At 40.1% G+C, this 18,181-nt stretch overlaps 2 protein-coding genes across 2 annotated transcripts in view; both read right to left on the bottom strand.

The window, feature by feature from the left end:
- LOC133991890 (uncharacterized) overlaps positions 1-18,181 on the bottom strand; it is a 527,851-nt gene that overhangs the window by 471,442 nt on the left and 38,228 nt on the right. The window lies entirely within an intron of this gene.
- LOC133991568 (cytochrome P450 26B1) overlaps positions 9,296-18,181 on the bottom strand; it is a 10,094-nt gene continuing 1,208 nt past the window's right edge. The window contains exons 3-7 of the mRNA XM_062430023.1: positions 15,639-15,863; positions 13,947-14,222; positions 12,812-12,970; positions 11,648-12,067; positions 9,296-9,640 (exon numbers count right to left, since the gene is read on the bottom strand). Of these exons, the coding sequence (XP_062286007.1) occupies positions 9,296-9,640; positions 11,648-12,067; positions 12,812-12,970; positions 13,947-14,222; positions 15,639-15,863 (1,425 nt within the window). The remainder of the gene's footprint in view (positions 9,641-11,647; positions 12,068-12,811; positions 12,971-13,946; positions 14,223-15,638; positions 15,864-18,181) is intronic.

Here is an 18,181-nt window from a genome sequence, read left to right as displayed (position 1 = left end):
CACAAGGAGGAGGAGAGGAGGTGAGGAGGTGAGAAGGAGAGGAGATGAGGAGAGGAGGAGAGTAGGAGAGGAGGAGAGGAGGTGAAGAGGAGGAGAGGAGGTGAGGAGGAGAGGAGAGGAGGAGGCAAAGAGGAGAGGAGGTAAAGAGGTGAGGAGGTGAGGAGGAGAGGAGGTAAAGAGGTTAGGAGGTGAGGAGGAGAGAAGGAGAGGAGGTGAGTCTCTGGCAAAGGTTGCAAACTCTGCAGCAAACTAATTGGGGGCCGTTGTCCGTGACAACAGTCTCTGGGACTCCGTGGCGTGCGAAGATCCACTTTAGCTTTTCACTTGGGCCGTAGTGGTGGTGAGGTTAGTCAATGACCAGATGACCATCACATGATTGGCATCGTACAGATCGGCTGCAACACGCTGCGTCTCAGGCAACGGGGTCGTCATCAAATCCCACTTTCTTTCTTTTTTGTTTGGTCAGACCTGGTAATGTCTCCTTTACGTAAACCCATCACACACATCTTAGTTCCTACTACACATATCAGGGTTGCTGAGGTGTTGTCTCCCATCCTGATATTTTGGGCACCTTGCTTCCACTCGTCTTCACTTCCTGTGTCTGTCGTTTCAAGATTGTAAAAGTGCATTTTCATTTAGTAAACGCTTTTAATCCAAAGCGACGTAAATCTGAGAGCTGATACAACACGAGAGGGAGTGACCTAAAGTTTGAGTCCAACAGGACGTAGCTGCCAATAGACGGAGTATAGAGACAGAACATGAAGCGCCAAAGTGGACAGAAGACAAGGTGCAAAACTGTGTCAGATTAGCTGATTGTGATTTAACTTTCTGCTTTAACCCAACCAGTTATAGAATCTCCTTTTACACACTCACACCATCATCTCTTTGATAATTGACTATAGAAAATTAGGTCAGGTAAGTTTTATTTTCCCGATCATTTACAAAATAAATTCACAATAATTTCTTGTACAAATGTTCATGTAAACAAAACAAAACAAGAAAAACAAAGATAAGAGAAAAAATGATAAGATATATAAACAAAACACTTAATATGTCATCATTCTTTCCTCATCCCTTTATGTTTCTCTTACAAACTAATTAATCTTTCTTTCATTCTCTTTTATTTTCTTTGACTGAAATAAAGGTGCAGCCTGAAGCCTAAGCTTATTATGTCTTCCCTTTTTTAAAGCATGAATTACTTTTCTTCAAGCTAAACTTGCGTCAGTAGCAGCAACTTTTAAACATGACAAAGTAAAATAAATTAACAAATCTAAGTTCTCATAACAAACTAAAAGCATAAATAAGCAGATACTTGATTTCAACAATTCACAAATCCCCATTTTCACTTCTTACATCACTTTTCTAATGTTTTAGTTTTGAATAATTTCTTAAATGAAAAACATATTTTTACTTTCTTTCAATTCAATGTCACAATCATTCCATAACTTCACTCCTCACACTGACACACATCTACTTTTCATAATCCTCGACAGTATACTAAAAAAAACCATAAGTAAAAATATAATTTAACACTATGAGGCGAGAAAAAGGCTGATATGAATAGTTAAATTGGAAATGAATAAGAAAGTCAAACAGTTATTTAAAAGGTGAGAAGCTGCTTCATGAACATAAAACTTCTGTAAAACTGTCTCTCCGAGTTGTTTCCTGAAGTGGACGTTTTTGCTTTGTGCTAAATTTGCTCTGAAACAGACATAAATAACATATTCCAAATGTACAGTGACCGGCTAAGTATTGGTTACACGGGTCGGACCATTTATAGCCAATAAAACAAAGACCGCTAACATATCAGGCTTCTGCGAGGACGGATGAATTCCTGGTGACGCTGCCAAAAATCTTACTTATGTCCATTTTTATTCCTGAAGTCACACAATGAAGCTCCGAGGATCCTAGAAACTGACTCAGCACATGAACAGCAAAACGTAAACTTTCAATTACAAGTATGAAAAAAAAAAGGAAGACAAAAAAAAAACAACCAAGATTGCAGCGTTGTGGTTTTTCTTGTTACAGCAGCGGCGATGAAAATAAACTTAAAGCAAACATGAAGCCTGGAGGTAAAATATCTGGACAGACACACACACACGCACACACACACACACACACACACACACACACACACACACACACACACACACACACACACACACACACACACACCGGCTGGCCGAGGAGCTGATGTTGGCCACCGAGCGCTTTATCCAAGTCACCATCTGACCCCGTTTTCCCCCTCATTTCGCAAATCGGTGTCCCTTATCGTGCTGGAGGACTGCCTTTGAACCAGAAAACACAAATAAGAGGAGGAGGAGGAGGAGGAGGAGGAGGAGGAGGAGGAGGAGGAGGAGGAGGAGGAGGAGGAAGCAGGGAGGGAGGGTTGACCTTCTGCAGAAAGTGGAAAGATTTTTATAGCTCAGAAAAGAAGAAAAAATAGATTTTATGGGACGGATAAAGAGACTTTCCTTTTTCTCTCTTTTGTGATCTTCATTCATTCATTCATTCAAAAAAAAAAAAATTATCACCAAAGAATGCAAAGAAGTGACTGAATGAATGTTTATGAATGCAGCGTCGTTAATGGGTTTTCAGTCAGAGCTTAAGATGGAATTAACGGGTTTGATGTGAATTCATCAGACTTCACAAAGAGAAAAAAGAGAGGAACAAGTCCTTTTGAACTGAGGGATGAAAGACCACCTTCATCGTGGCCTCATCACTGTAATCCCCCCCCCCCCCCCCCCCCACCCACCCAACCCAACCTCTCTATTGGTGACCTCATGTTGACCTGAGCTAACCCCTGCAGCCTCTCTCTAATGTCAGCTATAGAGGGAGACGGGTTGCATCCATCCCTCCTTCCTGAACACCTACAGGCAATTAAGAGTCACCAATTAACTTGTTTAGATTATGTGTTTAAATGCAGAAGTGGAAGAATAAACCACATCCTTCATTTACTTAAAAGTAGAAAACAGAAATGTAAAAATACTTTATTATTACTACACACTGCTTTTTGGTTTCATCTTTAACAATGTGTTGTATTTATAAAGCTTGTTATTTTATATATATATATGTATATATTATATTATCCATTGTGTCAAATCTGCATCTGAAAAGTAATTAAAGCTGTCAAATAAATGTAATGGAGTAGAAAGTACAATATTTCCCTCTGAGATGTAGAAAGTAGCATCACATGGAAATACTACAGTAAAGTACAAGTACCTCTAACTATACTACAGTAAAGTACAAGTACTTCAAACTGTACTACAGTAAAGTACAAGTACCTCAAACTGTACTGCAGTAAAGTACAAGTACCTCAAACTGTACTACAGTAAAGTACAAGTACCTCTAACTGTACTGCAGTAAAGTAAAAGTACCTCTAACTGTACTACAGTAAAGTAAAAGTACCTCAAACTGTACTGCAGTAAAGTACAAGTACCTCAAACTGTATTACAATAAAGTACAAGTACCTCAAACTGTACTACAGTAAAGTATAACTACCTCAAACTGTACTGCAGTAAAATACAAGTACCTCAAACTGTACTACAGTAAAGTACAAGTACCTCAAACTGTACTACAGTAAAGTAAAAGTACCTCAAACTGTACTACAGTAAAGTAAAAGTACCTCAAACTGTACTACAGTAAAGTACAAGTACCTCTAACTGTACTGCAGTAAAGTAAAAGTACCTCAAACTGTACTACAGTAAAGTACAAGTACCTCAAACTGTACTGCAGTAAAGTACAACTACCTCAAACTGTACTGCAGTAAAATACAAGTACCTCAAACTGTACTACAGTAAAGTACAAGTACCTCAAACTGTACTACAGTAAAGTACAAGTACCTGAAAATTGTTTTTAGTATAGTACTTGACTAAATGTTCTTCCACTATCTTTGCATCTTCGTCAGACTTTTGTTGCTTCATGCACCTGCAGCCTTGTGGCTTTTATACTGAAAGGTTTCTCTTTCCTAATAAATAAAGTAGATCAATTGCTGTTAGTGTACTGATGGACAGCAGTCTTACTTTGACTTTAGGTAATTAAACGTCTTTTAGAGGATGTTTTTCTACAGATATTTAAACTGACCTTTTTGCAGCTGCTCTTATCCATTATGGGACGATATTGCTCCAATAAAGAAGATTAACCTTTGTGTCGTCCTGCCGGGTCAAATTGACCCCGTCTGTTTTGACTGTTCCTTCTTTCCTTCTTTCCGTCTGTCCTTCCTCCCTCCCTCCTTCTCTCTTTCTTTCCCTCCTCTCTCTTTCCTCCCTTCCTTCCTCCATCCCCTTTTCTTCTTTCCTTCCCTCCTTCCTTCCTTCCTTCCTCCCTCCCTCCCTCCTTCTCTCTTTCGTTCCTCCCCCTTACCTTCCTCCCTTGCTTCTTTCCTCTGTCCTTCTTTCCTCCCTTCCTCTTTTCCTGTCTCTCTCCCTCCCTCCTACCTTCCTTCTTCCTCCCTTCCTTCCTTCCTTTCCTTCCTCCCTTCCTTCTTTCCTTCCCTCCTTCCTTCCTCCCTCCTTTCCTTCCTTCTTCCTGCCTCCCTTCCTTCCTTCCTCCCTCCTTTCCATCCTTCCTCCCTCTCTTCCATCCTTCCTTCTTTGACTCGAGGACAACAGGAGGGTTAAGCAAACTTAGGCAGATTTGTCTCCAGTGTGAACAGACCACAGACTCATTAGGATTAGTATGCACTGATGGTTTTGAACACAGCTTCACTCTGCTGTACGTTACAGCTGCAGGTGGAGGACTCGGTGGAGCCTATAGCGGGAGCTCGAGAGTCCGTTAGACCTCGTTTCATGGGTTTCGTGGTCCTGTCCTGTCCGGTTGTACAATGCACAGCGCTGGCGGTTACGTTGTGCAGTATTGTGCTGTTGTTGTTGTGTTGTGTCCCCCCTCGCTGGTTCCCATGCACCCTCCCATCAGATGACCGGTCGCTGACCTGCGCGGCCGGTGGCACCGCGGTGAACTCTGCTGCTTCAAAAACGTCGCCAAGTTCACAGTGACTGAGCGTCCATCAGATAAACGACTCTGGCAGAGTTACGGGGCCCTGCAGCGGACATAATTAGGCCAGGCTGTTTGTGTCCCATTAATTTTCTGCCACATAGCTTCACCCCAGTCTCTGCCTGTCAACGAAGGCGGTCAGGTGGAGGGTGGAGGTGCCTGCTGACCTCAGTGCTGACCTCATCGTCGGCCTTAAATGTAATGAGGTCATGATATTCAATTCAGTTTTATTCATTTGGTGCCAATTTACAACAGTAGTTATGTCAGGGCACTTTTCATGTAGAGCATGTCTAGATTGTACTCTGTAATTTACGATTTGATTCGATCCCAAATTCAGAAGGCTACGATGCGATGATAAAATGATTACAGTTCTCAGCCCACTGGAATGCAATGTGACACATAACTGGCAGATAAGCTAAATACTCTGCAGCCTTTTAATTTTAAAAAAGTTGAATACATTTGAATAAATTAAAAAGCATCTTACAGTCAGCTTCCTGAATAGGAATAACAATGAGTTGGAGGCGGAGTGCTTTGTTGTTTTAATTGAGTTTTAATTTTCCTTTAATTGCTTTTATGTTCTTTTAAATATAGTTTGTCTATTCTTGGCTTTTTTTCCCCTGAATTTATACTCATCAAATGTTTTTATTTGTTCTTTTGTTTAATTTTGCTGCCTTGTGAAGCCTTTTGTAACTTGGATTTTGAAAAGTGCTCTATAAATAAATGGTATTATTATCATTAGCCTATTATTAACAGCATGTCTCCGCCGTTAGCACCATTACGTACAGCACCAAGAAATCTACCGTCGGGTAAAAGGGGAAACATGATGCAGCATGCAACAAACCTGACACTTGTTTTCCAGAAAAAAGCACAAGTGAGCCAAAGCATGAAGCATAAAGCTACAATGCAAAGGCTTAAAAAGAACATTATTATTGCCCCAGAGTGACTGAGTCCAGATCTCAAATCATGATCTTCAAATTTGTGTCTGAACTTCGTAGCTGTTCTGACAGCTGGAAGCTTAATCTCCAGATGTGCAGATGAAGCTGATAGACGAATCTACTCGCACTCGAGACAAACTGCAAACTGTTAGAAGGAGAATCTACTAAACTCTGACCTGGAGGCGGCAAATACTCGTGCAATTTAATATATATTTCTTTTGGAGATCTGTATTCACTTTTGACTCTAGCTTAATTTCCAGTTTAACACTTTTAATTGTGTTTAAATGTTTTTTTTTTATTTCGACCATGTTTACTTGCCTTATTGTTGAAATGGGCTATGCAAATAAATTTGTCTTGATCTTTAAGTATTATACTGTTGATCAGTGTGTGTGTGTGTGTGTGTGTGTGTGTGTGTGTGTGTGTGTGGAGGTATTTATCTATATGCACTGTAAACATACTCTATGGTTAAATGATCCAGTTTTAAGGTTTATGTGTTAAGTAACATTGAGAAAATCACTACAATAACACTTTCTCTTCTTGAGTAACTCTATAAAACTAAAACAGACTTTACTCAACATCACATTACTACGACTGGGTTATATACTGTGTTTTTTAAAAGTTTTAGGATTCAGAATTTTGTATTTTGAACACATATAACTACAGTATCCAGATAATTTCATTTTAAACCTGATTAATCACCAGGATACAGAAAAATGTATGAACTCGAGCTCATAAATTCACCTAAACTCAACTTTAAACAGTTTCTTTATGTGCAGATGTGAATCTTAAGGAGTGCAATTTAATTCAAACTGACATTTTAAAGACAAACGGGAATAAACACTGTATAATACTATATACTAGGGCGGCTGTGGCTCAGGAGGTAGAGCGGTTGTCCTCCTAATTGAAAGATTGGCGGTCCAATTCCCGGCTCCTCCAATCTCCAATGTCCATGTGTCCTTGGGCTAGACACTTAACCCCAAAATTGCTCCCGTTGCTATGCCAACGGTGTATGAATTCTCCCTTGTAAGTCGCTTTGGATAAAAGCGTCTGCTAAATGTAAATGTTACTTTTTTTGTGCTAAATGTAGATTATCTTGCAGGGCTATACTTTATAACCAAATCCTATAATATTGTTTTTTATTAGCAGTCTTTTGTGTAATAGATTATAAATAGAGAGAATCCAGGATCTGCCACAGACACACGACCAAAACAACAAAACACTTATGCTTATGTTTTTATCATCATCTAATTTACTCTTTACATCAACTGTACAGCAGCTACATCTGATAATAATACACTCACAAACAGGACAAATATATACAGCAGAGAAAGTGCTATCTCCTTCCATGAATCCATCTGTTTTGTATTTCACAGCGCGTCGAGTAGGCTTCAAGAACACAGAAACAGTCCTAGAATTAATAATAACATTAATAATAATAATAATATAATAAAATAATAATAATAATAATAACTTTACTCTCAATAATAGCAAAAGTACGCTGCTCTAAACAACGAAAGGTTTCTATGTTCTAGCAGTGGAACAAGGTTTTTATGGACAGGCCTTTAGATTACAGGTTAGTGTCTCTATCTATTCATAGTTACAGCAAATATTGTTACAGGCAGAGTAAAATACAACAAATGATACATCTGCATTTTAAATACAGCTTATTCATAACGCTACTTCATTTGATACACACATAATAGCACTGTTAAGGATATATGTCACATTCATGTTGGTTTTTGTTTGTTTGAAAGAAAACAGAAAAAACATTTTTGAAAGTGTTTCGACTTCGATGTTCAGCGAGCTCCAGGTTTTTTTGGGGGATTAATGTGTCAAAATCAAGTGCAAGTTGCATCAGTAAATGTGTTTTTGTTTGTTTTTTTGCGATGGGTTTTTTTGCGACGTCCCTTCACTCCTGAATCCTGCGGCGAGTTTGCTCAGCAGCAGTTCGGAAAGTCAGATTCATAAGATGCCAACAGAGGCAAACTAATGGCGCTTTTCCACTACACAGTTCCAGCAACACTCGACTCGACTTGGTTATCTTTGCGTTTCCATCAGGGATAGTACCTGGTACCTGGTACTTTTTTAGTATCTGCTCTGCCGAGGTTTTAAGTGAGCCGAGCCGATACTAAATGTGACGTCAACAGACTGCCGGCCACTGATTGGTCAGAGAGTCGCTGGAAGAGTCATGAGCCGTCCCACACAAGAATCAAACCCGGCATTTTTAAACACTGGCAACAGCGTTACAGCCATACGGCTCAATTTTCTTTCTTTGTGTGTGACAAAAAGCCACATACAGCAGCAAGTACACCATCACCTCCATGTCCTCCATTGTTTATGTGTTTTGTGCCGTGCTATGACGACCCCGCTCACGTTGAGTAGGTACGTTTTTGTAATGGAAAAGGTCTGTTCTGGAACCGTACCGAGTCAAGGCGAGTCGTGCTGAAACTGTGTAGTGGAAAAGCGCCATAAAAGAGTGAACACAAATAATAATCTATAATCTATTAACTGTGATACAGCCTGCAGAAATCATGTGGATATATATATATCTTACATCTGCGTTACTAGTTGAATTTTTGAGTTTGTAGAAAATCTGTCTGTGAATCTCGAAAGTTTTGCAAATGTAAACGATGCACACATAAGTACATCTCAGATTTGTCGTAACTGTTCGCTTGCCGATGTAAAACCTACTGAGGAGTACAAAAAGATAAAAAGCACCAAAGAGCTCAGTGGATTTTTATCATCTGTAAGAACAAAGTGGTTTGAACCGTTTGGTGCTCGTTGCATGTTCGATCCTGCACTCTGAGTTTCACCTGGTGGAAAGACTTCATCACCTTTTTACTTAGATGCGTTGTAGGTGATTTAAATTCAGTTAAAGTCATCTCCAGACTTTTTCTCACCCAGTCTCTTTCCATCCAGGAAGGCTTTTTCATCTCAACTCTTACTGCTATTTTCTTTATGTAGTGTGTTATGTTTAATTAATACTGCAACACTTTGAGTTTCACTGTGAATGAAAAGTGCGGTACAAATGAAATGTATTACTATTATTATTATTATTGATGTGCACTGCACTTCGATACATTAATAACTTTAATATGAATGTAAAAAGACAGTGAATGGTGATAAAGTTTGTTTTTTCAGCACTTGAGTTTACAGAAACTGGTTCCTGAGGTTTGGATCAGACCACTGAGGGGATGAAGTGCTCCAAACCGGTGACGTAAACCTCTTCATGTCTGCAGAAAAAGACACATCAGAGGACTGCACTGGACTGTCAGGACCGGCAAGGTGTTTGTGTCTCCTCACTTGGTCCTGGAGAGTTTCTCAGAAGCAGATTGAAAGTTAAATTGTCTCTCGAGGTGAGTTCAGTTCTAAAGTGGGTATCTGTAAGAGAAATGCACGTGCAGCCCGTTCACCGGGTGCACGATGGGCACCGTCTGCATCTTGGGGAAGTTCTCCGTGGCCAGAGTCCACCTGCATGTCTCCATCACCTCCACGGCCAGAGTTTTTAGGATGATCTGCGCCAGTTCTTTCCCCACGCAGCTCCGCACGCCACCGCCGAACGGCACGTAGCTGAACCGAGACGACCGGCTCTCTTCGTGGTCCGGGCCGAACCGGTCCGGGTCGAACAGCTCCGGACTCTGGAAGACTGCAGCTGTCTCGTGCGTGTCCCTAATGCTGTACATCACACTCCAGCCTTTAGGGATCTGGTAGCCCTGAGAGACGAGGACAGAAATACATGAATATTAATAAAGACAAGATAATAAAAGCCTTTTTTATATAGTCTGGTGCATTTTTGTCATTTTAGTCCTCTCAGTATCTGTACAAATTCTTTCATTTAAAAAAGCTGCACTATGTTTCGTTATGCTGTAAAACTGTTAAATGACACCTGAGTAATGAAAAGGTTCAAAAACTCTTTCTGTCCCTCAAGAAAACAAAATTTTGGAAAGTAACTAAATACTGTACTAAAGTACAGCAGTACAGTTTAAGGTACTTGTACTTTACTGCAGTACAGTTTGACGTACTTGTACTTGAAGATGCAGATTTGACACAATGGATAATATAACAAGCTTTTAAAATACAACACATTGTTAAAGATGAAACCAGTGGTTTCCAAACTTTTTTTCTTTTGACGTCTTACAAAAAGCAATATGTAGTCGGCTCACATTTCAGATGTCTATGAGTTGTTAACAGCTCCACCAAATAATCAAAGATTAGAGAAAAAGTCCAAAAACTGAAAACACATTTACTGATGTACTTTTACTGTAATACTTTAACTACATTACTCATAATACTACAACACCACATGTAGAGTTTAAGGGATAAGGCAGCAGTTTGCTATATTTTTCTTCTTGTCGATCATGTTTGGATCAATGAAGTCCTCTACTAACAAGTACTGTGTGTGTATCAGTCTGATGTATCTTATTCCTCCATTGTCATTAAAAAAAACTATTAAAAATGCTTTAGTGAGTCAGACCGCTGCACTGGGTCACGTGTTCCTTCATTGTGGAGAGTTTGGTCATGTTAGTTTGTTTAGAAACAGAAACAAAGACTAATAACAGTTATAATTTATCACAACCTCTGGACTTTATACTACAATATGACATTTTGCGATAACTTTTAGTAAAACTCAAATCTGACATCAACTACTAATATTCAGCTGTGTGGTTCAAAGGGTAAAAAAACACACAAATATCTTAAATCACTCGTACACATTTTGAAATAGAAACATGCAGCTGAACGTGTTAAACTGAGTATCACTGAGGGTCGTCGACATCAAGAGCTTTCGGGGCGGCTGTGGCTCAGGAGGTAGAGCGGTCGTCCACCAATTGGAAGATTGGCGGTTCGATTCCCGGCTCCTCCAGTCCACATGTCGATGTGTCCTTGGGCAAGACACTTAACCCCAAATTGCTCCCGTTGCTGTGCCAACGGTGTATGAATGTGTATGAATGATTAGCTTCCCCTGATGTGCAGGTTGGCACCCTGCGTGGTAGCTCCTGCCATCAGTGTATGAATGTGTGTGAATGGGGTGAATGAAATGTAGTGTAAAGCGCTTTGAGTGGTCGAAAAGACTAGAAAGGTGCTATATAAGTACAGGCCATTTACCAGGCCATTTACAATTTAATCTGAAAATTCAATAAGAACATAAATCAGTCCTGTTTATAGATGGTTTTACCAAAGTTTATACAATGCAGCAAATTCGTATTGACTCATGGTATATAATATCATATCGTCACCAGTTCTGGTCAGACCTGGTTTGAATATGATCATCTACGCCGTTTAGTGCATTACTACATATCCCACAATGCATTTGACCAGTCCAAGAGAAGAGGCTGGGGTTTGGTGCATTTGGAAACAGGTTTGAACAGCAAGTAAATGTACCTCCAAAGGTTCTTATTCTTATTAATACCGCTGCTATCAACACACTGTCTGCCCATAGTATAAAGGCTGAAATACAAGTTTGTTTTATTGTGTTTCAGGGTTGTGTAGTTTAGTTTTTTTTCCAGAAACAAAATGTTTTTCTGTAGTTTTCTTTCCTGCATTCTGAAAGAACATCTTTGATTGCTGAATGTTGGTGCCAAATTACCCTAGAAAGGAACTTACTGTAGATATTACTTGCTCTGCAGATAAAGGAGATATATTATAACATCTGTCCATTCATGCCATTAAAAAGAAAAACCAAAGCAACACAAACAATATTTCGACCAGAGACTCAAACTTACATCTAATTCAAACGTCTGCAGGGCCGTCCGGTAACCACCGGAGACTGGCGGCAGGAAGCGAAGCACCTCTTTGACAACACAGTCTACGTAGCGGAGCTGACTCAGCTTGTCCAGGCTCAGGTACGGTACGTGAGACTGAGATCGTGGGAAACCGTTCTCGTCTCTGTGACTGTGGTGATTGTGACAGCCTCCGTTCAGCAGGTAGGCGGTCTCCGTGTCGGCAGCACCCTCTTCCTCTTTCTGCACGGTGACACCAGACGGGCCTCGGTTGGTTTGGGGTTCGTAACCGAGACCCTCGGCCTCCAGCTCAGCTCTGGCCTTCTCCACCACGGCTGGGTGGCGAAGAAGCTGCAGCACCAGCGAGGTGGAGGCGCTGGCTGTGGTGGAGTGAGCAGCGAAGATCAACTCCACTGCTGTTTCCTGCAGGGAGGGAGGTGCAGGCGTTAATTCACTTGTTTGACATACCCTTAAAATTCAGAGAAAAACATAATACTGTGTGCTTGTACTCTTATAGAAGCATTTTGTCTTGTCAAGAACTCTTTGTGGGTTTGTGCTCAGACTGATCATACATTTGTGTAACTTTAACATACAGTATCAGCATGCTCACTAAGTCATTGAGCCATCATGTCTAAACATCATACCCCTGAAAAAAGTCCTGGGTTCCAGCAGCCATTGGCCTTTTAAATAACGGATGATTCTTAGCCTTTTTTAAGCCATTTTAAGGTGGATTGCACGCACTGTGGTCACTTTAACTTTTTTGTTTTTACTATTTATTGTTATTCTGTATTGTACTTTTGTGGATTGTTTATTTTGTAACTGTAATTGCTATTGTCATTTCTATTGTTTCGCTGCTGGCTGCACCACAAATTGCCCCTCGGGGACAATAAAGATTTCTTGAACTTGAACCTGAAGAAATCTTCTGAAGAACAAACATATCCTACTCTATCCTCTAAAAGATGCTTGAACTGATCATCAACCAAACGTTGTACAATAAAAGATCTCTGTTGTAAAGATAAGAAGAGTTTAGATTAAAGAATTTCTGACTTCACTGTGAAACCAAACCTACGCCCTCAGTAGTCTGATCCCGTTATAACTTGCAGGATCCTCGACTGGCGCCAACTTTCCTATCTACTTTTTGACAGACGGTTTGCTCGACTCTCGTACCTTGAGCTCCTGCATGCTGAGCTCCTGGCCGTGCTCCTTGGCGCTGGACAACATGTTGTCAAAGGCGTCGTGATATTCGTCATCCGACTGCTGCCTCGCCATCTTTTCCTCGATGATTTTCTGCATGTTGGCGTGTAAAATCTCTCTGGCTTTTATCCCCTGTGCAGAAAAGAAAAAGTTATTATTAAACTTTTGTGGATTTTTTAAATATGTTGTGCAGTTTTAAGCTTAGTTGTACACTTTATCTTTGAAAATAAGTGAGTGGAAATCAACAAGAAAGACAAAGAGATCTTTAAAGTAATAGTTTGTATTTTGATCTTTGATCTAAAGATGCAACTAATGACTATTTTTAATGTGGATTAACCTCTTCCACTTCACCCTTGTTCTGGGGTAAAAGCAAAAATTTTAAAAACAAATTAAAAATTCAACGACTTTGTCACATCCTGTTGTAGCTTGTGTTTTATTTTGAAGTTATTCTCCTTTTGTGTATTTTGTTAGTTTTACTTCCTGTGTTTCCTCTGCCTTAGTTGATTGCCTCATGTGTTTCACCTGTCTTGTTTCACTCACCTGTGTCCTGTTTAGTTATTACCCCATCATGTCTATATAGGTTTTGGTTTTCGAGTCTCTGTGTTTGCACTGTGTTGTTTTGGACTGCATGTTTTTTCCCTGCTCATGTCACCTGTTGTTGTTTTGTGTGTGTTTTTCTGTTTAGTTTTCTCCGGAGTTGACCAATAAAGTGCCCTTTTTCCCGAGACTGTCTGCTTTCTGGGTCCACCCGCTAAGCAACCGTTACAAACTTATGTGCAAAAATAAGGTCTTGCCAAAAAGGAAACCTCCCAAAGTGTCTTTCTAAAGAAACACTCAAAGTTATAAAGAAGTCTGCAGATCTTTGAAGCCAGTAAAAAATATGCTCATGGGGATGTTTTCAAATGTCTTTGTTCAAAAATCAAAATAACTTTAGTTTACTATCACATATAATAAAAAAAAGTCTAAAATCCTCAAATTTAAGAAGCTGCAACAGGCAAATGTTTGGCATCTTTTATAAGAGTAGTTGCTAGGCTCTAGGCTCTGGTCAGCAGATACAAGTATATTTAATATCTACAGATGAATAAACATCATCCTCATGTTCTCTCACCTTGCGTAGCCCGCTGAGCGGAGCGTCTATGGGCAGCGAGAACAGATTGTTCATCAGCTGCTCAAAGATCTGAGCCAGGTAGACTATCCTCTCCTCCTCCAGCTGCAGACCCAGCAGCACCCTGACAGCGATGCGGAACGTCAGGGACTTGGCGGCGCTGTAAACGTCGATCGCGCCGGGCTCCGAGCACCACTTGGCGATTTCAGACTTGACCACGTCCTGCAGCCGGGGCAGGTAGGACTCCAGAGCCCCCCGGCTAAACACTTTGGCTAGGATCTTGAAAGGGTTAAGGAAACAAAAGAAAGAGGAGTCATAAAAAGTTATTACCTGGTACACGGCTGTCAACACCTTTCAGTAAATACTCACTAAAGAGGAGAACAGGGTTGGGGAAGGGTACGACTGGATAGAGGGGAGATGTGGAAGATACAGCAGATAAGACAGGACCGGGTGGAGGGGAGATTATGGTACAGTTATAACAGAGTGTAAGCACGGGATAAGAAGGGAGGAGTGACTGTTTATAGAAGACATGACCTCATCCTATGTCTTACTAGATAAAAAGTAGGATTGAGTAGGATTGGATGGGATAAATATGGGAGTGGGTCTCCTTCAATGATTTAACTATACTTTAGGTTTATATTATGGCCAAAAGTAAATATTCCAATTGTGGTTTATATGGTGAATTGCATCGTCCAACTGAAATCACAGATAGTTATGCGTGTATTTTAAATGTATAGTTAATAGTTTTTTATTATTAAAAGGCTGGACGGATGTGTGTCAGTGTCTGTGTTTGATTGACAGCAGCTGGCAGCCCATAATAAAAGAGACAAAGTAAAAGAAACTGCTGTAGCTACAGTTATGGACAGACAGCGTGTGAAACCAGCATCTAACAGGTCCGATCTGTATGTATGTCTACATGGTGTTTAATGTGTTTGTTTGTCGGCTCGTTCAACAAGCTGTAGGATGAGACGTGTGTTCATGTTTCTGAGTCAGATAAGAAAGAGACTAATGTGGGTTTTTGTTCAGAGTCTGTGTCTCTTGTGTTGAGTATCAGGATGCGGTCAGGCTCAGTGTGACCGTCACATTATCACTTTATGAAAGACTTGATTTAGTGTGTTTAACCCTCCTGTTGTCCTCGAGTCAAGGAAGGAAGGGAGGAAGAAGGAAGGAAGGAGGAAGGAAGGAAAGGAGGACATAGGAAAGAAGGAAGGGAGGAAGGTAGGGGGGAGGGAAGAAAGAAAGACAGAAGGAGGGAAGGAAGGAAGGAAGAAGGAACAGTCAAAACAGACAGGGTCAATTTGACCCGGGAGGACGACAGGCGGGTTAAATAAGACCATAAGACCTCCAGCTGCTCCAGCTATGAGTCTGTTAGCACTATCTACATATTGTAGCGTTGCAACGTTTGATTATTTTCATTGTTGGTTGATCTTTGGATTATTTTGTTGATAAATGTCAGTCAGTGTTTCCCAACGCCGAACATAACATCCTCAAATGTCTCGAAGATATTCAGTTCACTGTCATAAAGGACTAAAGACATTTCAGAAGCTCAAAACTATTCTTTTAATAGTTGGCAGCTAATCGACTAATCGTTGCAGCTTCATTTAAATATGAAGATAAGAATATTGAAATAAGTAATGATGATTGAACCTCGCCTGTATTCACTCCCAAAGTCTAATTACTCGCCTCCCTTCTTACCTTTCTCTTCCTCTTGTGCAGATCCCCGATGGAGTTGACCAGGGTGTTGGGCCCCAGGATGATGCGGGTGCTCTGGGGCCACTGGGTGCACACCAGGCTGTGCTCGCCCAGCAGGATCTTACGGATGTTTTCGGCACCTGTGACCCGGATGACGGGTTTCCCCAGCAGATGGGTCTTGAACACGTTGCCATGACGCTCTCGGCGTGAGATGTGGAAGTTGGAGCCCTGCAGCGTGAAGAGAAAAAAATCATATTTTTAATGAAGCTTTTAACATTTTAAACAGAACATAAATTAAGTTTTAAAGCGTAAAAGCAACGTCACTAAATGTCTCATTTCGTCCAAACCCCCAAAATATTCAATTTATTTTGATGTAAAACCAAGAAAAGCTCAAATGTCTCACATTAGAAAGTTTGGAGTCAACAAATGTTTGGTGCTTTTTAATTGAGAATCAAAATATTTGCTGATTAATTTTCTATCAATTGATTAATCGTTGCAGTTCTAGTTTTATACATTCAAACTCTTCATTATAAATGTATCCCAGGATATTTAAAGAACACAATTACATTACATACAAAGGTTGAAACTAACAGTTGTTTTCTAAGTTGATTAATCTGTTGATATTTTCTTGAGTTAAGTGTTTCCAAAAGTCCAAAATGTCAAAAATATTCCGTTTATTGTCACAGAGACTAAAGAAACCAGGAAATATTCACATTTAAGAAGCTGAATCAGAGAAATTGAGACATTTATTATCAAAATAGTCGACTGATTAATCGACTAATTATCGCAGCTCTACTTTATATTCATAGAGACCTCTCTCTGTCCACATACTTTTGGCCATTTAGTTCCAATGAAAGTAAAACTTGATGCTACAGAACTCAACATTTCTTCCATCTTCATGTCAACAGTTTGCTTTTGTTTCTTTCCTGTTTCAATATAACAATGTGCACAAAAACTGCTCCATGAATAAATAAATAAATGTATTTTTTTCCCAGTTTGGTTTGAAAGAACTTGACCTTAATCCAACACCTTTGGGACCAGATTTTATCGCCTATTGTCAGAGCTGGGAGCAAATTCCTGCAGCAGCAAGGGTACAATATCCGGTGGAAAACTTCCCAGAACAGTGTTGGTTAGTTTTTATAAATGTGGTTTTAAAAAGCACAAAGTTTGTCCATTTATCTACTTTTTCTGTCACCTGTCTCTTTATCGATCACTTCCTCTCTGCTTTAGAAATGCAAATGTATTTAGAGCTAAACTAAGATTAAACAGAGACTTGGGGTCAGATAAGGAATGAGGTGAAACATCAGAAAGAGGAGGAGCAACACGTCACGTGTGCTGCAACGAGGCGCTGTGACTGACGCCCAGTGTGCAGCGGATGGAGGGATGAAGGGATGGAGAGAGAAACGAGTGCATTCCTCACTGTTGGAGAAGACAGACAGATAGACGGAGACGTGGAGGTGGAGGGAGGGAGAGGTGGAAGAATTGAACAGAAAACGTCTGTTTTGCTCCGCAACACGGAATTACGCACCGAGCATCAAGTCCACACATGTCTCATTAACAACAGAACTCAGCCTGCTGAAGAATCTGCGGCTTTTCTGAGGCTGCTGCTCCCGATCCATCATCAATAATCTGATCACTTAACCCTTTGTAGTTCACACCAAGAAAGTGCTGTTTAAAAAAACTCATCTTTGCTTTTCCTCTTTGAGGCCATAACAACATTAAACCTGGATTTATTCTCTCATTGAGCCTAAATGTGATGTTTTACAGCCTCTACAGACTCATTCACACCTCATTTGTTCTAAACGTTTATTAAAAACATGTTAGAGAATCATTCTGTTCATGTACAAGATGAAGGAAGGAAGGAAGGAAGGAAGGAAGAAGAATAATGAAAGTCAACTTCAATAATGTCTCCAGCAGGATCTCTGATGTCAGCAGTGTTTTGTGTTATTCTTCGTTTATACACTAAAAAGCACAACCTGTATCTATAGCAACCATGGAACACTCTGTATCGATAGCAACCATAGAACACTCTGTATCTATAGCAACCATAGAACACTCTGATGACCTCATACAAGTGCTAAAGATTGACCTAAAAAAGTTAAATGGGATCAATAGATTTTAGTTTTGAGCAGATATCAGGACACAAAGTGAGCAGATCATATAAAGGGTTAATAACTGCTGTTGTCTTCCTGTCAACTATGTAACTTTTTTACCTCCCATGTCAATATTAATCCGGTTTGGTTTGACTGTTTATAAAGTATAAGGTTTAAATTAGCACCAAATTCTGTGTGTCTTTTTACTTCATACCAACTTATTAAAACAGGTTTTACACATATTATTGGTCAATTGGCCTCATTGAAATGTAATTACACCTCATTTTTTAAGTTAAATTAAGAGTTTAGTTGCCTTCCTGGGTCAAAACAGGAGGGTTAAAGTCAGACAATCTGGTTCAGATATAGATATATATATATATTGGTGATAAATAAAGAACAAACAAACTCAAAGACAGAAACATGCAGGAGGAAGGAGGGAAACCTGTATTTTGG

This window comes from Scomber scombrus, chromosome 12 (assembly GCF_963691925.1).
Source record: "Scomber scombrus chromosome 12, fScoSco1.1, whole genome shotgun sequence".
Taxonomy (NCBI): Eukaryota; Metazoa; Chordata; class Actinopteri; order Scombriformes; family Scombridae; genus Scomber; species Scomber scombrus.
The sequence above is the reverse complement of the archived record's forward strand: the minus strand, read 5'-3'. Positions and strand labels throughout refer to the sequence as shown.